This window comes from Triturus cristatus, chromosome 3_1 (genome assembly GCF_964204655.1).
Source record: "Triturus cristatus chromosome 3_1, aTriCri1.1, whole genome shotgun sequence".
NCBI lineage: Eukaryota > Metazoa > Chordata > Amphibia > Caudata > Salamandridae > Triturus > Triturus cristatus.
Window position 1 is genome coordinate 948,962,200 of NC_140583.1, and position 18,634 is coordinate 948,980,833.

Consider the following 18,634-nt stretch of genomic DNA (forward strand, 5'->3'; position numbering starts at 1 on the left):
GCACATCCCCACGGCCGAGTCAATCTTAAGGGTTCTACGTGCCAAACTGCTACCGGCAGTGTCCTATGGCCACCTGGCTTTCCCTGGCAAAATGGATACATTTTTTTGCGAAATATCAAATAATGGTTTACAAGAAAATATTTTCGGCTCCCCAGCATGCAAGGAGGACGAGACTGAGACTCGAGCTGGGCCTGGAAAGCGCACATCTCCATTGCCTGGGAGACTTAATTAAATTCTACATCTACTCTCTACGTGCACCTGCTCAATCCATGAAAGAACAATTGCAATCAATTCAATCCGCTTTATTCGGCAATTAAGACATAAAAGCACATTTACAAACATTTATTTACAATTATATAAATTACCTAAAAAGAGAATAAAATTCCAATTAAATTTTTCAATGTCCGTCAAGCTAATTCATGCTTTAAGAAAAAAGTTAAAAATGAGCACCACAATCATAAAATTCGAACCAGCTCATATCAGCTTAAATTGCACAGGGAATAACATAATATAACATTGTGGGCACCCTGATTTCCTACTTATAATAACAGCAGCGGGTAATGTTAACAAGATGTTGTGTTACTTATGGGTAAAAAGTTAACGTTAAGTTTCAAAGCTTTTAACCTTATGCCCCAGGCCCATCCTATAAACTTAGCTACAGCTACACAAATCGGAGGTGCAGGGTCGGTGCATAGAATGCGAAGGGCAATAGCATATCTTTTAATGCCCATGGACTTACAAATTGGTTTTATCCATTTTTCCCTCGGAATTGCATACAATGGGCAAAAGAATAGTACATGACCTATATTTTCGCATTCATCTACGCATCTAAAGCACCTATCCTTATTAGTACCTGCTCCCCCCCCATCTAGAGGTGAAATCTGCCACAGGTAGTGTACCCACCCGCAGTTGAAAGTATAGCTTGCGATCAGTGGTTTTTTCAATGATGTCCCAGAACTTCTCTTTGAGGGGTTGGGATTTAAACTCTAGGAAGCGGGACGTTAATTGAGAGGAAAGGACTTGGGCAATTTCTAGTTTATAAACCCATTCCCAGTACATCATTTTCAGCTTTTCTTTGGAAGGAAAAACTGCACGTGTTGGATTTTTCCAGAGTTCAATCAGGCCTAGACTGCCTAGTAGGGATTTGATCTCAAGCAGCCAGGATATTTTTTGGGACCTATCGGATTCAATTATATCCACAAAACCACTCCTATAGTGCAAGAGTTCATCTGTGCACCAGAGTCTACGCCAATATAATATTGGACGTAACCTCACCAGATGTTCTAGGGTTTTTTTGCCAAGATCCAATAGTAAGGGGCGCAATGGCGTACTGGGTGGAAGATTTGTGATTTTGCGGATAAAAGCATTTTCTAGGACCTTCAGCCTATTCAGATTAGCAAAGCCCCAGAGCTCGGCCCCATAAAGGCATGAGTCCAGGACCGACGTTCCCTAAATTTCTAGAGCTGGAGAAATTGGCTTAGTTAGTGAGTTTTTAAACCTAGATAGAAGAGCCCCTGACTTTTGTTTATGTTGCAAGACAGCACGATCAAGTTGACAATCCCAGCGCATGTCTTTTTGTAAAGTAATCCCCAGGTAAGTAAATGAGGTAACCTCCTCCAAGGGTAACTTGTTCATGAATATTTTCCCCTTGAAGGATTTTGATCCATTGAATGACATAAATTTAGTTTTTCCCGTGTTGACTTCCAGGCCCCTTGCAGTACAGAATTCTTCAAAACACCGGAGGGCCTTCGATAGGCCACTGGGGGTCTTTGAGATAATCAACGTGTCATCCGCGAACATGAGGATGGGAATGCGTTCGCCGGCCAGAGCAGGTGCATCGGTCGGGGTCAGAGAGAGCCGACCGGCCACCCCGTCGACAAACAGTGAGAAGAGGGTCGGCGCCAGGACGCACCCCTGCCGCACACCCCTGCCGACCGGGAAGTCCTCGGTCACCTCCCCCATGCCCCCCCACCGCACTCGGGCAACGTTTCCCTCATGTAAGCGGACAATCACGGAGAGGAGCTCAGGAGCAATACCCATTTCCCCCAAAACCTGCCACAGCCTGCTCCTTGGGACCAGGTCAAAGGCGGCCCTTAGGTCCACGAATACTGCATAAAGGGCACCCCTCCCCAAGACCACGGTCTTCCAATATATGTTGGCAAAACGGAAGACTTGGTCAATGGTGCTTATCCGGGAACGGAACCCTGCCTGCATTGGGCTCAAAATGTCATGGTCGTCGATCCAGAGTTGAATTTTATGGAGGAACAAGCGGCCTATAATCTTTTGGATCGAGTCGATTAGACTGATTGGCCTATAATTACTTGCCTTTGTTTTATCCCCCTTTTTATATACTGGGACTATTTCAGCGCCCTTCCATGAACACGGGATGTCGGCTCCCTGGGCAATTGCATTTGCAAGTTGCAAGATGTAACTAGACCAAAGACTTCTATTGTTAAGAAACATGTCTGCAGGGATTCCATCCATGCCAGGTGCTTTTCCTCTGACCACTTTATCCAAAGCTCTAGTTACATCTTTTATTATAAACGGGGCCTCTGTGTAAGATACAGATGGAGAGGTCTCAAAAGGGCTGGTTTCACATGGTGCGGCATACTGGGGTTTGAAGTAATCAACCCAGTCATTTTGTGCCACATTGTTTTGTGGCCGCTCTGCAATTCCACCCCTGTCCCATTTGTATGTATCCCAGAAAGCTTTACTATTCTTATCCCTGGAAGCATCCAGTAGGTCCTTCCACATTTCGGTGTCCCAGGTTACCTTTGCCTCCTTCAATGTCTTCCCATATTGAGTCCTGGCAGTCCTTACAAGCGATGCATCTTTCGACTTGAGTGCACTGCCAAGCTCTAGCCGGGCTTTCCAACACTCGTTGTTATACCAGCCCTCCTTTTTGTGGGGTTTAGGATTTCTACCGGAGATGGGTTTAAGAAAGTATTTCCGCAGACTCGCAAAAAGCCTGGTATGGATTTCTGCCACTAGATAAGATGGAATTGGGCCCTCAGCCTGTACACCCAATACTTCTAGAGCGGAGAATGCTTCTCCATTTATTGCCTGCACAGTCTTTGGATCCTCAGCAATCCGGTCCCATTTTAGGTAGCGTGTATTATTAGACAGGAGGTGCTCAGACTCATACGTAGCTTGCACTGGTAATGAACAACCAAGCAAGGACGCATTAAATGACGAGACTAGTGGATGGTGATCGCTCTCTTGCCGACTAATTACCTCCATGTCTTTAAAGTGGGTCCAGAGTTGTACATGGATCAATAAGTAATCAATCCTGCTAGCCCTACGTCCGTTATCAAAGGTGTTTGCACCTAATTTGTCGGACGGACTTCTGCCGTTCGCTGCTCTCATGTGATTGCCTAAGCAGAGGCCGTTTAATTGGATTGCGGCCTCCGTCCACCTTTTTGCTGGTACAGTCTCCAGTGGTGGAATTCCCCATTTAGCATCTTCTTCCTCTGTAAGCTGTGATATGTCATCAAAGTACAGTGGTTCAAACGATGTGTTAAAATCACCTGCTATAATAGGCAGGATATTGGGGGGTAGAGAGTCGATTATTTCTTCCAGTAAATGAACAACTGGGGACCGTTTTCCCCCGGGAAGACCTCGCGCATAAACATTAAAAATTTCTAAGTTAGTCCCAGACTTCGGGACAATCTTTACAGATAAAATATCATCACTCGCGCGGGGACTTTGGGTTACGCGACATCCTAAGTTTTGCTTTAGCCATATAGTTAGCCCGCCAGACGGCCGGCCTCTTTTGCTTTTTATGGCTGGGATATGAAAGTTAAGGAATCCATTGCATATAAGGGGGGCTAGTAGCCATGTCTCTTGAAAGAGGCATATGTCAAATTTGGATATAAAACCTAACCATTCAGGATCAGCTATTTTTGGCCCTAGGCCGGCTATATTCCAAGATATTATGGTCAATGGGCCACTCTCAGTGCAACCTCCATTATCTAGTCCTATGCTCAATCGTGATGGGCTTGGGCTTTCTCTCTGCAGGTAGGCCAAGTCTTTGCTACCAATAGTACTCATGTTCGATGTATCGCCAGAGACGGCTTTCCCATCAAAGCCAACCAAGGCTACAGTGTAACTAGGCGATACTATCACCCCAGACTCACTTGTTAATAGGGGTTTTACCCCCTTCTGGCGCTGGTCCAGTGGTATTTCCATGGAAGGGTTTTTACTGAACGCACCTTTCTCTGTTAAGGTAGAACATACTACCCGCTTTTCCCCAAGGGTTATAACAGGTTCACATGTACTATTCTTTTTATGGTGAGAGTTTAGTCGTCAATCGCAGTCTTCCAATCCGGAAGACCCGATTGACTTATGCTGCCTATTAGGTTCACTTGGATTACTAGGCCGCCAGTTATGATCTCTCTGACCAGAACCCACTAAGTTGCGTGGTTGGTAGTCGCAATGGAAGAAGGACAAGGGCAGTGAAAGAATTGGACTGCAGGAACTTGGGTTTCGCCATTGGCAGATATGCTCCACTGCCTTGGTATCTCTAAAATTAATTATGATACAATCGCCTTCTATCGTTTTCTTCGATAAACCAACCCAGTTTACCCGGCGCACAAAAAGGATTTCTGTTGAGACATTTGGAGGCAGGGGGCGATTACAATTTAACCAATAAACACATTTGTTCCTCAATTCCCCGTAATCCTCCCTAGTATCAGTACCCAAGGGCTTAACTCCTGCCAGTATTATCACATAGGGTCTAGACTCTAGAGGGAGGTGTATGTTTGGGAGTTTTCTTGACTCTGAGTCTCTACATGCTTCCCTGCCCGGATGTTTTAGTACTTGGCCACTATGTACTCCTGCAGAACCATTCCCCCCACTCGTTATACTGCCTAGTGTAATGGTCTTGGTGGTATCCCGGGTAACCAGACCCGGCTCTTGTAAGTTGGTACTTGTTTTAGATATAGAGGTGGTGGGTATAGCATTAGTAATAGTGGCATTCTTATTAGGGGGCATAACTATTGGTGATTTATCACATGCCCGGCATTTACTAGTTTTATTCTGCCGAGACTGTGCTGCCGAATATTGCAGCTCCAAGCAAGACAATCTATTTTCAATCCCATCGAGTCTATCATAGATTGGTTGGCACGTTTTATAGAATATTGCCTCTATTTTCCCCCAGAAATCATCACCCACATTGTACTGTTCCTTGGGGGGGGGGGGGGGGGTGATACATGAGACATTTGATCACTCTCTTTCCCATTCTCCGAGGCTACTTCTAGGCATGTGGTTGATTTTTCAGCAATGTCCGCTGGGGTTATTCTCCTTGACTTAGCGGTTAGACCATTATTTGGTGGTTCTGTGCGTTTCCTTTTGGATCTCTGTTTTCGTACTTTCCTTGCTCTTTGGGGAAGTTTTCTTATGTTTAGGGTTCAAAGTAGAGCGAGTCTTTACACTCTCAGTTACACCAGGCTCTCGTGGCGACTTTAGTTGGCCCCGTTTTTTCCTGGTATTGAGATTGGCTCCTTCAGAGGCTGGAATGCAATGAGGTACATTTCTCTGTGGGGAGGGATCATCAACAACATTACCCGGTGCTACCAGCATTATGCTCACATCATTATCTGGGATCTTGTCTGCATTATGCGACGGTGAATGAGCATGAGTGAGGTGGCCCAGTGAGGAGCGTTTGTCTGTGAGAAAACCCAGCGACAAACGTTTTTCGGTGTAGTCAATCTCTTTATCCAATATGGATGATACCCTTACAAGGAATTGGTCAAGTGTGCCAACCAGGGACTTCCGTCTCGTATCGGGAACAGCAGACATCTTTTACAGGACACTTTGACTATGTATTACACTGTAAAGGATTGCGTTGGCGTGACTAACCTTGCTGAGGTTCTCCAGGGTTCTTCGCAGAGGGTGGGCCCGACCCGACCTTACACGGCCTCTAACGGGCTCAAACGGGCCCGCCCTTGGCCCGGGCTTCGCCCGGGCGCGGCCCGCGCGCGTCCCGCGCTGCGGTGGTGCTGGGGGCCTGAAATAGGGCCCGGGCGCTGCAAGATGCCGTGTGCAGTACGCGCCGGGCGCTAAGGCCGCTGGGTAATGTAGTTTAAGCCTGAGCCGTTCCCCTCACGGCGTGGATGCAGGCAGAGACCGAGGCAAGGGTGACAGGGCTTGACAACCCCCACAGAAGAGCCGTTCCCCTCACGGCTGACTCGGACCATGCAGATCTGGAGCAATCAGGTAAGCGCGCGTCCCGCGCTGCGGTGGTGCTGGGGGCCTGAAATAGGGCCCGGGCGCTGCAAGATGCCGTGTGCAGTACGCGCCGGGCGCTAAGGCCGCTGGGTAATGTAGTTTAAGCCTGAGCCGTTCCCCTCACGGCGTGGATGCAGGCAGAGACCGAGGCAAGGGTGACAGGGCTTGACAACCCCCACAGAAGAGCCGTTCCCCTCACGGCTGACTCGGACCATGCAGATCTGGAGCAATCAGGTAAGCGCGCGTCCCCAATTGCAATCAGTATTCATGGACAAACTCTCTCCTTGGTACAGACAGCTGCACGTGGCTATCTCCACATTAAAGATTGAAATCCTCAACTTTTCTAATCCAATCATTTCCTTGTCGGTGTGGAAAAAAACGATAAAAAACCAAATCACTTTAGTGTCATTTGAGAGAGATGTTGCTCGGCTTCCCAAAAAAACACTCCTTGCAGCTTTGAATGACTCGTATATTAAGGTGAAACCTCAACCATATTTTAACTACTCTCTTCAATCACTGACTCGCAATAAAATAATTTATATGAGGCTGTTAGCCCTTCCAATTCATGACTTCAATCCGCTGTGGGCTCGGAGGAATGGTCAGCTAACATGTAGGCTCTGTAATTATCCACATGAGTCCTGTTTACATCCGTTATGTTGTTGCCCTCATCTTGCGAATGATCGCCGACTCCTACTGGTCCCAGTTTATTGGGAAAAGTTAAAGACATTGCAGGGAAGCATCAGATTTATGCTTCAGTAATAACTCAGCCCAAGTTTTAGCAAGAGCTGGGAAGTTTGTTAATATTATCTTAACTGCATTGCACAATGCCCAGCATTAAGAAACTGACAAACTCTATTCTTAGTTGCACATATGAATGTCGATGAAAGCTAAACCCTTTGTGATAAGCACTGTGACATTTATTTTTGCATTCACCTGATTTACAAATGTATATACAATTTTTTTCTTTCCTTTTATTAACTTTTATATTTTAATCCATGAATTTTATTAATACGTTTGTATGTTACGGTTTTAATTAACTGTATAATAAAGTACTCGACTAACTGGTTCTACCTCTGGCACATGTGAGCAAGGGAAAAAATGCCATCACAATACAAAAGAACACCACGGATGAAGGCTCGTTGGTCTCCATTATTGAAGTGTGAAGCCAAAGAATATAGGGAGCAGTTGCACTTGCGTGGTTTGCCTGAAGTGCAAATAATGCTGAAATGAGACCAAGGTGGTTAAAAGGGAACCCACCTAGAAACAGACTGCCACGTGGGACTTGCAGACCAGTCTGGAGAGCTCCCAACAGGGGCTGCGTTTCGTAAGGGCCCGGGGTCCAGGAAGCACAGTCTGTTCTTGGGAACCCAGGCTGAGGCACTCATTGCAGAGTGGTTAGGTCAGCTGGGCATGTGCGTCACAGGTGCTCACATTTGTCGGGCTCACCGGTTGAGGGGGACAAAAGCAGGAAAGCTGGGCCATTTTTAAAACAGGTGCTGCCTCAGTGTCCAGAGGAGGCCCGGGCAGTGCTCTCCCACGCGGTCACCACCAGAAGGGATGCGACAAAGTTTACCATCTGTTGTGGGCTGGATACCGCTGACTCTCTGGGCAGGACCATTTCAACGTACGTAGCACTTTGTCGCTACGCCTAGATGAGATCGACTGGCTTTTCAGGGGATATCCAGAACACCATGATGGACATCTTTTTGGTGACAAACTGACAGCGCTTTAGAGAGTTTCAAGGACTCGCAGGCTACGGCCAAGTCCTTGGGCCTCTCCAGCCACCCAGCGCAGTCTGCTTTTCGCCCCTTTCGTGGCAACGGAAGGGGTGCCCCACTCCATCCTGCCCAGAGCCACAGCCTGCAGCAGTCTCCCCAACCTTCGCACGGCCGGGGACGTGGGAACCAACGCCGTAGTTCAGGGGGCCAGCGGGCGGGCAAGTCCACCAACCCCCTCCCCCCCCCCCTCTGCAGCAGCCTCCAAACCCTCCTCGTCTGACTTTTCAGGCCCCTCAAACGCCAGTGGGAGTCAGGTTCCGTCATCACTTCCCTCCCTGGCGCACCATCTAGTCGGACAGGTGGGTGTTGCAAATAGTCTGAAGGGGCTACTCCCTCCCCTTCGAGACTACCCCTCCAGCCATGCCACCTCAATACCACCGCATGTCAGAGGATCACCTGGACCTTCTCCAACAGGAAGTTTCGGCACTCTTGGTCAAGGGAGCCATCGAGCTTGTTCCTGCCCTAGAAGTAGGTCGTGGTTGTTGTTCCCACTACTTTCTGGTGCCCAGGAAGGACAAGGGCCTGCGTCCTATCTTAGATCTCAGGAACGTCAACCGCTTCGTCCTGAAGAAGTTCAAGATGTTGACGCTCGCTCAGGTCGTGTCTACCCTTTACCCTGGAGACTGGATGGTAGTGTTGGACTTCCAGTCTTCCCCTATCTCGGCGACTGGCTGTTAAAGGCATGCTTGCCCCAGGCTGTTGTCTTCCATCTCCAGACTACGACCGACCTCCTGCATTTGCTGGGGTTCTCCATCAATGTGCCGAAGTCGCACCGGATTCCCTCTCAGAAGCTCCTTTTCATCGTAGCGGTTCTGGACACAACGCGTTTTCGGGTTTATCCTCCCGAGCATCAAGTCTGGGGATATTCAGGCTTTGATTCCGATCTTTCAGCCTCGATCCCGGGTTTCGGTCCGTATGACTCTGAGGCTGCTGGGCCTCATGGCCTCCTGCATCCTGCTGATTGTGAGAAAGTGCCATCTTTCTTGCATGGTATGTCCCCACTTTTTGCTGAATTGCTGAATGTACTTTGACTGAGTGTGCCCTGGACTCCTGCCAATCAGGTGCCCAGGCCTATGTTCCTTCCCTAAAACCCAAATTGGCAAACCCTGGCCACATGTCAGCCCCTGGTAAATGGTACCCAGGGCCTTGTGACCAGAGAAGGCCTCTAAGGGCTGCAGCACTCATTGTGCCACCCTTAGAGGCCCTGTACCCTAACACACACACACTGCCCTTGCAGGCTGAGTGTCTGGGTACAGGACAAAACAAAATCGACATGGCACACATCCCTGTGTGCCATGCACACTGCCCTGGCATACATCAGCCACCCCTCTAGCTGGGTGCCCTATGCCAATGGTGTGGGCACAGGAGCATGAGCCATGTGCCCCTACAGTGCCCAGGTCCATTCCTGAGCACTGTAAGTGCAGTGCTGCCATTTAAGAGTACATGGTGCTGAGAGCTCGTCAAACACGAACTCCACAGCACCATAATGGCAACACTGAAGACTGAGAAGTTTGGTATCAAACTTCTCAGCACATTAAACCCGCACTGATGCCAGTGTGGGATTTAATGTACCAAGCACCCCAGAGGGCATCTTAGAGATGCCCCCTGAAACCTAACCTACAATTCACGTCTGGTCTGAGGGGCTGCCTAGGCTGCCACACAGCAGACATGTTGCTGGACCCCTGGGTAGGAGAGCCCCTGCTCTCCTGGGCCTGCAACAATGCACATCTTGGGTGAGGTGCTAGATCTCCTCCCCCAGGATGGGCATGGGGAAGCTTCAAAGGCATGCCGCCTCTGTGAGTTTCCCCAGGCCCCTGCAACCCCCCACTCTGGCGGGAAGCTTTGGCCGGAAACCCCAAATAAGGACAAGGGATGTGCCAGCCTTCCAATTCCACCCCTCAGGTGGCGGAGGCGAGGTGAAGCACATCTCCGGGCTCTCGCCATCTTGAAGATGGGGAGCCCTGCCCAATCAGGACTAGGCTACTGCCCCCCTCCCACGAGAGAGGCAGGATTGGGGATGTACTCACCGCAGGACTGGGACCCATTGGTCCCTGCCCTTCACCTACCTGTAACGCCCCTAAATCTAGTATTTAGGGTCACCCTGAACCTTCCTTCCCCAGATTCCAAAATACATAGAAGAGCATGAAGAAAGAAGACCTGCCCTGCAGCTGCTAAGAAGAGGAAGACACCAACTGCTTTGGCCCCAGCCCTACCGGCCTGTCGACCCTCGAACCTGCTCCTGCTCCAACCCGGCATCTCTTGTGGCCAGCAACCTCACAAACACCAGAAGACCTGGCTACCTTTTGGCTCTAAGCCCCTTGGACTCCCATGAGTAGAGGCTCTACTCAAAATCTACTTCTAATCCCTGGCATCAGCCCGAAACCGCGAACTCTTCACACTCTGCACCCGCCAAGCCTGGCCTGTGCCGGAGTGGACAAAGACCACGAGGACGACCTCATGGTGACTGTGACCCCGAGTCCGGCACCCAAGGACTTCCCTCAACGCTCCTGAAGACGCCTGCAGCCTCAGAACCAGGTGCCCCCCAACCACGATCAACAGAGGGTAAGATTTTCCGACACCAAAAGGCACCCCTGCACCCGGCGCTCCACGGTCCCCTGTGTCCAATCCCGGGGTACCTACCTATCCTCCAACTACCCAACTTACCTCTCGAAGTGGTGGAGGCACCTGAAGAATCTTCGTCCCCGAGCTTGCAGTCTTTTTCTAAACCAGAGCTTTCCCATTGAAATCAATTGAGCGCCCGAAGGCTCAAAAGCACCCTGCACCCAGCCGCCCGTGTGGCCCTGGCAGTGTAACCTCTACACCTATCTACTTCCCAATTTGCCCTGAGCAAGTGACCAGGAGCCCAGCTCCCACACCCGTGTGGCCTGCTAGTCAGCAGCCATCAACCAAGGCCCCCCCTGCCTCCCATAGGATAACATTGGGCCTAACTCTCTCTGCACACGGCTACCCCTGTGCCGCTGAGGGTGAACCAACTGTACCTACCTGACACTGGGAGACCCAAGAGTTTATGCCCAGAACCTTAACTCTGCCAGTCGAGTACTTACCTTTAAACCGATATCTCAATTTTCTCCATAGGGTAACATTGATTGGTTTCTTCTGAAATTTCTTCTAAGTGTGGAGTTTTCAAAACTTAGAATATTCACCAAAAATCAGCCGAGAAACGAAAATACTCACCTGCTATTAGGTGAGCTCCCAGTGCTGGATCTTGGTGCCCAGCACTGACTCTGAAAAATACTTACAACTGTACTTAACAGTAACCCAATTTTCTCCCACAGGAAATCATTGACTGTTTTTCTATGAAATTTCTTCTAAGTGTCAATTTCTGCAAACTTTAAATATTCTTTAAAAATCGTATAATTTCTGCAAACGTAATTACTTACCTGTTTTGGATAGAGGTCCCAGTACTGAGTCTAGGCACCCAGTACTTGATTAAAAAAGTAATGAGACTATACTATACCTGCAACTTGAATTTTCTTCCATAGGGAATCATTGACTGTTTTCTATGAAATTTCTTCTGTTAACTTTTAAAATAGCAAAATATTACTTAAAAATCCTAGTAGTAACTAAGTCAACTTTTATCACTTGTTTCAAAGAACTGTCCCAGGACTGAATCTAGTATCCAGTCCTGGAATCTCAAAAGTAATCCTGAAAGTAATCTATTGCAAATAACTTGAAACTTCCATTGAACTCAATGCATGATTGTGTTTAAAATTGTGTTGCCTATTGCAACCACTTGTAACTTTCTACAAAAGTCAATTGCATATTGTTAAAGTGTTTATATAAAGCATCTCATTCTGAGAAAGTATATTTTAATACCTATTGTTGTTTCTAAAATAAAACAAGCATGTATTTTGTATATATAAACCATTGACCGAGAGTTCAATTCTTGAGTGTGTGAGACCATTTGCTGACTTAGTGTGTGCAACAAATGCTTTACACTGTCCTCTGATACTGCCTTACTGCTCGACCAAGCTACCACTTTAGAGAGTAAGGTTATATCTAACTTTAGCTTCTGCCAAACCTCTGGGGACTGTGGACTTTGTACATCCTGTACCTATTTGGTAACTGTATATACAGAGCCCCTTTCTCACATATGTCAAACAAGCATTGGTATAGCCAATAGGTCTCGCCTTTGGGACCTTATAAGTATTTGGTTATGCAGCACAATATCCTTGGTGCAACAACATCAACCGTTGCATGGCTAAACACTTATAAGGACCCCAAGGCGAGACCTATTGGCTATGCCAATGCTTGTTTCTTTTGTAACGGAATGTCGAGCCGTAGAACTGGGGCAGAACAGAAAGCTTAATTTACAGTGGCAGAAAGTGTAGGCAGAGTATTCCTCCTGTGGCCAATAGGTATGTATTTCTAAACCAGCAAGAGGAAGACATTTTAAGCAACAAAAAAAAAGCAGGAAAGGCATGATCTATTGTTTGACAAAGCTATCGGCATGGATAACATTCCCCGAAAAAGACACGTGTTTGTTTCAGTAGCTTTTTCTATGTTAACTTAAACGACTAACAGTGCTTGCGCAGCCTGTAAATCTAAGAAGATGATTTAAACTCTGTAAGAATGAAACTCCTAAAAACTAGGAGAAGACAAGGCTGAGAAAACCGTGCGCGTTACGGCAAACTTGTGACATTCTATATTTTAGCGAACAGGAGCTGGATTGAACAAGCTTGTTTAATACATGCTAACGCCGAGTGCTCAGTTTGTGCCAGTGGGTGCAGGAGGTGCATAGGAGGGGACCTCTTGGAATCGCTCTATACTTGCTTGGAAACTCGTGCATGTTTTGCACTGTTTCCAATGAGTACTCGTGCATGCAGAGCGTTTGCCTTGCGGGAGCGAGCAGCAAGGCGCGATAATTGCAAACAGATGGCGCCGCTGCTCGCTTCCGCAAGGCAAATGCTCTGCTTGCACGAGTACTCATTGGAAACAGTGCAAAACATGCACGAGTTTCCAAGAAAGTACAGAGCGATTCCAAGAGGTCCCCTCCTATGGAGCGCTTGCGCGCTGCGTAGTTGAGACCTGAAAAGGGGCACTTTCCTACATCTGTACCGTAGTCTAGACCTCTAATTCTTGGTAAACCAACAGAATACCCTACAACCCCGCCCCTGACCAGCATGGTATGTATGATCAACAAGGCCTTTTTTTCCAGCTTAACCAATGTATATGGAAACCTCATCAAGACCAGTAACTGTGTAATATGTGCCCATCAGGTAGGATACAGATATGCACCCTTTTTTTTTTTTTTTTTTAATTCTCTCAATTGGACTCTTGACAAGGAATGTTTGTGAAACAAACTTTGCAGTAAAATGTTCTCTTCTGTCTAGTAGCTGTCCTACTGAAATAATGTTTTTTCTTTTATTTCAGCTATGATCAAAGTAGAAGCTACTATGTAAGTTTTGTTTTTGTGTGTTTTTCCTAACAACTGTTTCAAAAACTACTCATTTGCAAGTGAGGTTATCTACTAGATAGCCGGTTGAAGTGCTTGTTTGAGGTGTTGCATCTACAAAATTTCCTTTATAACATAGTTAACAGCATGATAAATCTCAACATTATGATGCTTAAAATAATGTGGAGTCTACCAATACACCAAATTGTATGTTCGAGGCATATGAGCTGCAGATTACACACTATGCATACATAACCATCTGGTGTTGGGCCCGGATGTTTGCACTTGTTTTTGTCCTGGAAAGTCTTTGAAAGTCACGAGGTAGGGGACTCCTCCTTAGGATCATAGTGCGCATGGGCATTGGCTCCATCTTCAGATTGTTTTTTTCCGCCATCTGGCTCAGATGTGTTTCTCGCGCTCCAGTTCGAAACCGTTACCGATTCCTGTTACGACACGCAATCCTTCACCCTTTCGACGGTATTGTCTCGATCGCGACCCCTAATCGGCGCGCATCTCTACAAGTCTTCGATTCCGGTCGTCAAAGAAGGCCTTCGGGCCGACCTGAGCCTGGGCATCTGGCTCATGGAAAGGATGCCTTTCAAAAAGTGTCATCGATATGGGTCGAAGTTTCCCCACACCTATCTGCATGAGGTGTGTAACCTCTGCCTCTCCCGAGCACGAGGCCAGAGACTGCCTAGCTTGTGCCTCTTTCCACTCGAAGAAGACCATCCGGGATCGACGAGCTCGAAGGACCATGGCTCACTCGTCGAGTTCGATCCCCAACGACATCTTCCAAGAGGGCATCCATGTGCCAGAGGAGCGGTTTGAAGAAGGCCTCATCAGTGCCCCCAAAGCCGATGACTCCGACGTTGAAGAAGTGACTCCAGCTCAACGGGTCGTAAGTAGAGATGTGTACCCCGACCCACTCCCTACAATAACAAAGGTTTCGGTCACACCTTCACCTTCGGGCTCAGGTGCACACCGACACACTGCTTCCCATGCCCTACCCTCGGGCCCGGCAAAGAAGCCTACCAAGCCTTCCGGGGACTCGGGCTCGGACTCGGGGACTCCTGTCGGGGGAGAACTACAACAGTTCCCTCCTGTCTCGACTTACATCAACCCAAAGACAGGTGGGTGCGACACATAGTGCAATCAGGTTACTGTCTCGAACTTACCTCGACCCCCCCAAACATTCCACCCAAACAGCGTCCAATGTCAGCAGAACATTTGTCACTCCTGAAACAAGAGGTAATTTCCTTACTATAAAAAAGTGCACTAGAACGAGTTCCCCTGCATCAACAAAACACGGGAGTTTACTCCCTGTATTTTCTCATGCCAAAGAAAGACGGCTCTCTAAGACCTATTCTAGACCTCAGGCCACTAAACCTATACATACAATCAGACCATTTCCACATGGTCACACTTCAGCAAGTCCTCCCTCTACTTTTACAGGGCGACTTCCTAGCTACCTTGGATCTCAAGGACGCCTATTTCCATATTCCCATTTACGCAGCTCACAGAAAATATCTCAGGTTTGTAGTGGACGGGCAGCACTATAAATTTAAAGTACTCCCTTTCGGAGTCACAACAGCACCACGGGTATTTACAAAGTGCCTAGCAGTAGTCGTAGCCCATCTAAGGAGACAACACATTCAAGTCTTCCCATACCTCGACGGCTGGCTCATTAAAGCCAGCTCATACAACCATTGTGTTCATCACACGCACGCGACTATCCAATTACTCCACGACATGGGGTTCACAATAAACCACACCAAGTCTCATCTGCAGCCCTCTCACTCGCAACAGGGCCTCTGCGCCACAATAGACGCCTCAAAAGCGCTAGCCTATCCCAGTCCAGCCAGGATAGCGAGCATTCTCGCTCTCCTACCCAAATTTCAGCCCCATCACTCTTCCAGCTCGAGTGTTCATGCAGCTCATAGGGATGATGGCCTCTTGCATATTCATAGTGCCTCACGCAAGACTCCAGATGCGTCCCATACAAGAGTGCTTAGCATGTAAATGGAACCAGGCTCCAGGTCAGCTAACAGATCTGGTGTTGGTAGACGGTCGCACTCATCGCTCTCTGCAGTGGTGGAACACCAAAAACCTTTCCAGAGGGCGACCGTTCCTAGAGCCAGTTCCTGAAATTGTCATGACAGCAGACGCATCACTCTCTGGCTGTGGAGCTCACCTATTACATCACACCATGCAGGGCAGGTGGACACCTCAACAAAAGTTATTCCACATCAATCACCTGGAATTACTGGCCATGTTCCTAGCCTTAAAAGCATTTCAAAAACAAATATCGGGCAAGACTGTCCTAGTCCGCACAGACAACATGACAGCCATGTACTACATACAGAAACAAGGCGGGACACACTCTCTGCAGCTCTCTCAGCTAGCACAGAACATATGGAGATGGGTTATACCTCAGAACATTTTTCTCCTAGCCCAACATGTCCCAGGAGTCCAAAACACCATAGCCGATCTGTTAAGTCATCAAACGCAACAGATCCACGAGTGGGATCTCCATCCACAAGTTCTTTTAAATGTTGGGGCAACTACAGATAGACCTCTTCGCCACCCACAAACGCCAAATGCCCAAGCTTCGCCGCCAGATACCCACACCCATTGTCCAAAGGCAATTCGATATGGATGAACTGGTCAGGCAGATTTGCGTATGCCTTTCCGCCTCTCCCACTCATACCACTGGTGGTGCGCAAACTACGGCAACACTCAGACTCTCATTCTAGTTACTCCAACTTGGGCCAGACAACCGTGGTACACCACATTGCTGGAACTGTCAGTAGTTCCGCACCAAAGATTACACCTCTAAACACGCCTCTTAACCCAGAACCGTGGAGAGATCAGACACCCGGACCCAGCTCAGCTCAACCTTGCGATCTGGCTCCTGAAATCTTAGAATTCGGTTACCTTAACCTTCCTTCTGACTGTATGAACGTCATTAAGGAAGCTAGACACCCTACCACTAGAGCCTGCTACGCAGCCAAGTGGAAACGATTTGTGATATATTGTCATAACAATAACCTCAATCCCCTAGATGTGTCTATCCAACACATCATAAACTACCTACTACACCTACAAAGGTGCAACTTAGCCTATACATCTATTAGGCTACACCTTGCTGCCATAGCAGCATATCTACAAAATAGACAACATTTATCACTATTCAGGTTACCTGCCATCAAAGCCTTTATGGAAGGACTCAAAAGGATAATTCCTCCCAGAGGTCCACCCTCACCTGTGTGGAATTTAAATATCGTTCTCACTAGACGAATGGGACCTCCCTTTGAACCTCTACATAAATGTGAGCTACAATTCTTAACATGGAAGGTTGCTTTCCTAGTGGCCATAACTTCTCTAAGAAGAGTTAGTGAGCTACAAGCACGAACTATTCAGGAACCATTCTTATAAATCCATCACAATAAGGTTGTTCTCCGAACTAATCCTAAATTCCTCCCTAAAGTTATTTCTCCCTTCCACCTTAATCAATCTGTGGAGTTGCCCGTATTCTTCTCACAACCACACAGTCACAGAAAGAGTTCTTCATACTTTAGATGTTAAAAGAGCATTGCTCTATTACATTTAGAGAACACAACCTTTTCGAAAAACTAAACCACTTTTCGTTTTTCTCACCACCACACAAAGGCAATCCCATATCAAAGTCCGGGATAGCCAGATGGATTGTTAAATACATACAAATTTGCTACCACAAAGCAAAACGTATTTTAACTGTTCCTCCTAGAGCCCACTCTACAAGAAAAATAGGGGCTTCTATGGCATTTTTAGTGAACATTCCATTAGATGACATCTGCAAAGCAGCTACATGGTCTACACCGCACACGTTCACAAAACACTATAGGGTAGATGTGCAATCAAAACAAGAAGCTAGTATGGGTCAAGCTGTACTCAAAACCCTATTTCAGACTACTGCAACAGATACTGGTGGCCGCCGCTAAGGAATGGGACTGCTATACAATCTATGCATAGTGTGTAATCTGCAGCTCATATGCCTCGAATGGAATATGCTACTTACCAGTATGCATCTGTTCTTGGCATGTAGAGCTGCAGATCTACACACGCCCACCTGCCTCCCCGGCTTCCTTTATCTGTTCCAGTATTATCTTATTTAGATTCAGCATACAAGGGCATCTTCCTGTTTCTTACAAAGCTCCATCATTTCCCTGCTGGCAAAAAACAATCTGAAGATGGAACCGATGCCCATGCGGACTATGATCCTAAGGAGGAGTCACCTACCTCGTGACTTCCATAGACTTTCCAGGACAAAAACAAGTGCAAACATCCGGGCCCAACACCAGATGGCGATCTATGCATAGTGTGTAGATCTGCAGCTCTACATGCCAAGAACAGATGCATACTGGTAAGTAGCATATTCCTTTAGCTGCTTGGTATCATACCTTTGTATTATTTGCATAATGTTTTCTTCTGAGGTAACTTATGTGGGCAGCCTTGATGCATGTTTTAAAATATTAACTATTTGACTGTTGAAATATCCCCGAAACATGTATATCCTTACTTAACATTGATGTTTTGTCAGTGGTTATAAGAAAGTTTTTGTGCAGAAAAACACATTTTAGTCTGTTGTGTAACATCACTTTGTTCCCTCTTACCTAATTTCCCATTTTCTCACAACCTATTTATTTGAAAGTCACATTCTAGAGACCGTCATAAAAGAAACGGATTCTGCTGCACTTGATCTTTTGATATATTTATTGTAGGAAAGTGCCCCTTGTCATGAGCACCCAAGTTTTGCCAATGGTATTGATGTATTTCGACTGATTTGCACTGGGCCACTGCTACCCAGGCCCCAGTGCCAGTGCTTTTTCCCTAAAATAAGATTTAAGTGGTCGAATTGTTATGCAATTGGTACACCCTTTAGCACCACTGTAAGTTCCTAGTAAATAATACCCCTGGTACCTAGGGTATGTGTACTAAAGAGGATCCCTAAAGGCTGCAGCATGTTCTATGCCACCCTAAGGGACCCCCATACAAGTGCCATGCAGACTGCCATTGTAGGTTGCATGACCTAGTGAAAACCATGTGTGAAAACACATGACACACTCAGTGTCATGGCAAAGGCACTACATATAATATATGCAAGTATCCCTACAGCAGACCTTACAGCTCTAAGGCAGGATGCATTTTATTACATGTGAGGACATGGGTACAT

At 47.2% G+C, this 18,634-nt stretch overlaps 1 protein-coding gene across 4 annotated transcripts in view; it reads left to right on the plus strand.

Moving 5' to 3' along the window:
- The window catches only part of PRPF40A (pre-mRNA processing factor 40A), an 827,412-nt gene that overhangs the window by 193,599 nt on the left and 615,179 nt on the right, over nt 1-18,634 (plus strand). For all 4 annotated transcript variants that reach the window (XM_085645530.1, XM_085645532.1, XM_085645531.1 and 1 more), the window contains exon 10: nt 13,401-13,425. In XM_085645530.1, coding sequence (XP_085501656.1) covers nt 13,401-13,425 — 25 coding nt within the window. The remainder of the gene's footprint in view (nt 1-13,400; nt 13,426-18,634) is intronic.